The sequence below is a fragment of the Fulmarus glacialis genome, unplaced genomic scaffold (assembly GCF_000690835.1).
Source record: "Fulmarus glacialis isolate BGI_N327 unplaced genomic scaffold, ASM69083v1 scaffold37663, whole genome shotgun sequence".
Lineage (NCBI taxonomy): Eukaryota > Metazoa > Chordata > Aves > Procellariiformes > Procellariidae > Fulmarus > Fulmarus glacialis.
In genome coordinates, this window is record NW_009205475.1 from 1 (window position 1) to 2,710 (window position 2,710).

Here is a 2,710-nt window from a genome sequence, read left to right on the forward strand (position 1 = left end):
CAGGAGTACCTGCAGCAGCCCCTCCTCAGCGGCCTGCGGGACAAGGCCTCCTACGTGCGCAGGGCGGCCGTGCTCGGCTGTGCCAAGATGCTGAAGCTGCAGGGGGACTCCGAAGTGGGTAAGCCGGCCGCGCTGGGCCGTCGGTGGTGCAGTGCACGCCGGGGAGGAGATGGTGGCGCGTGGAGTCGGGGGCACACAGCTGCTGAAAGCGTATTCAGGCCTGCAGTTTGTCCCAGGTTGGCTGCGCTGCCTCTGGGTTGTCGTGGCTGCAAGGCAGAAAGAGGGAGAGAGAGGAAGGTAAGTGGGCTGTCGCTGTGTATCGAATCGTTAATGGAACATCAGGCACTGCGAGGTTCCACATCAGACTGCCCCTTTTACAGTGGTACCTGCTTTTACAGGGTTTTCCCAGTCTCTGGTCAGCCAGGTGCCATTCTCACGTCCGCAGACCTTCAGGGAAAAGTTGTGCCAAGGGCAGGTGTTACTGTAGAGCTGGAAGTTTTGTTGACTGCTTCTGCCAGTATCTTTTGTTTGTGATAAATGCTTATAGACGGTGATTAAATTGCAGCGTGTCAACAGAATTTGATACAGAGACCTGCGCTTCTTTGCAGATGGTGCGTTGGTGAATGAGCTATACAGTTTGCTTCGTGATCAGGATCCTATTGTAGTCGTGAATTGTCTGAGGGCCTTAGAAGAGATCTTGAAGAAGGAGGGAGGAGTTGTCATCAACAAACCCATTGCCCATCATCTCCTCAACAGGTTTGTTTTCATTGATATTAAGACGGTGCTGGAAGCTTCATTCTTGCTCTTGTGTTTTGCATGCTGGCAAAGCAGGTAAGGTATTTCTGGGCTCCTGTCAGAACTCGAAGAGAAGGATTAGGCATGCAAAGATGGAGGTGCTCATCATAAGAGAAACCAAATTACTTTTATGCTAAGATCTTAAGAGAAACGTGAGATGCCCTGCTTTTCCAGGGAGTCTTTGCTTCAGCTGGTGGTTTGTTTTGGAATTGTAAGTTAATGTGGTTAAGGTTTTTTTTGGGGGATGACAGTATACATGATATATTTGTGGGACAGGTATGTTCTAGTATGTCTCTCCCAATCCATTGAAAGATATATAACTTAGCCATTGCTTGAAGAAATTAACTTCTCTGCAGGTAATTCTATATGATCTGGCAAAAGAGGGGTATTGCTCTGCCCAGGGTTCTTGTCAATGTTGTTGTCTGGCTTAGAGCACTAGCAAAAGTGCATATGACTGATACTGGGTGAAGCCTATGTACATAAACTGGTCAATTCTCTTGAGATAAAACTTTGGTATCTACTTCTGAAGCATAGCATTTAGTTTGGAACAGAGACTGTAAGAAACTCGGAGGCTAAGGCCTCTGCTCTGCACAGCGCAGATCTTGTGCTTCTTGATTCCTGCAAACTGTTTATTCTCTTGGCAGGATGGCTGATCTGGATCAGTGGGGGCAAAGCGAGGTGCTTACCTTCCTTCTGCGTTACAGACCCCGCAGTGAGGAGGAACTCTTTGACATACTCAACCTACTGGACAGCTATCTCAAAAGCAGCAGCCCCAGCGTTGTGATGGCAGCCACCAAACTTTTCCTAGTGCTGGCCAGGGAGTACCCACATGTGCAGGCAGATGTTCTGGTGAGAGTGAAGGGACCGCTGCTGTCTGCCTGCACTTCTGAGAGCAGGGAGCTCTGCTTCACTGCGCTGTGCCATGTGCGTCAGATCCTTGGTAGCCTTCCTGGCCATTTTAGCAGCCACTACAAAAAGTTCTTCTGTTCGTATTCAGAGCCCCACTACATCAAATGCCAGAAGATGGAGGTGTTGTGTGAGCTGGTGAATGATGAAAACGTACAGCAAGTGCTGGAGGAACTGAAGGGCTATTGCACTGATGTATCGGTAGAGCTTGCCCAAGGGGCGATCTTTGCCATAGGTAAGAGCTGTGTCTTGCCTCAGGAGCAGCTGCAGACCTAGACCTTTAAGGTGGTCCTTTCTCTGCTGACATATACCTGGGCAAATGCCAAATAACTGATTTGCGCTGAAGCAGTACAGACCTCTGTAGACCAGCCTCCCCAGGAATGTGTTGTGTGAGTGTGTTTCTAAACCACGATTGTGCTGATTCTTTCAGAAGTCCCAGTATTGAACTGTTTCAGGATGCACATAATGTCTATGCTCTGATGAGATGCTCTAAAGAAATTGTGTCATTTCATCTTAGTAATGAGCCTAAGAGTGTTGAATGAAACTGTGTAGTGGGTGGAGGAGCTGCTCTAATACCTGCTTGTTCTTTGAGTTGTGATGGGGGCAGAGTTAAGGTGATTTGGGGCACTTCAGTTTTGTTTTTGTAAGCTTTAAAATAGGTGAGTTTCTATAGTATTCCTAAGGAGAAAGCCAGGGATGCTAAAACACCTTTCTTACGTGTTACGTTCAAGAAAAGATCAGACTTCTTCTGAGGCGTGGCTTCAGAGAAAGGAACGTATCCCTTGTGTGGGGAACAAGCTCATTTGATTTCAGAAATCGTAGTCAAAAAGGAAAAGAGAAAGACTGTTTCTTTAAATTGAGTTTGCAATGAATAGTTGGGCTCATGGTTCCTATTTCACTCTGATGAAAGGTTGACTTTTATGTCCTTTGGTGTCTCTGCAGGCAATATTGCTAGGACATACACAGAACAGTGTGTGGGGATTCTGACAGAGCTCCTGGGGCTTCAGCA

General features: G+C 47.5%; 1 protein-coding gene across 1 annotated transcript; it reads left to right on the forward strand.

The window, feature by feature from the left end:
* Positions 1–3: 3 nt before the first annotated feature.
* On the forward strand, positions 4–2,707 carry AP4B1 (adaptor-related protein complex 4, beta 1 subunit; the record flags this gene model as incomplete). Its single annotated transcript, XM_009575403.1, has 4 exons — positions 4–118; positions 609–756; positions 1,440–1,936; positions 2,644–2,707. Coding segments are annotated over 4 exons (824 nt in total), but the record flags the coding sequence as incomplete, so codon positions are not given.
* Positions 2,708–2,710: the final 3 nt, after the last annotated feature.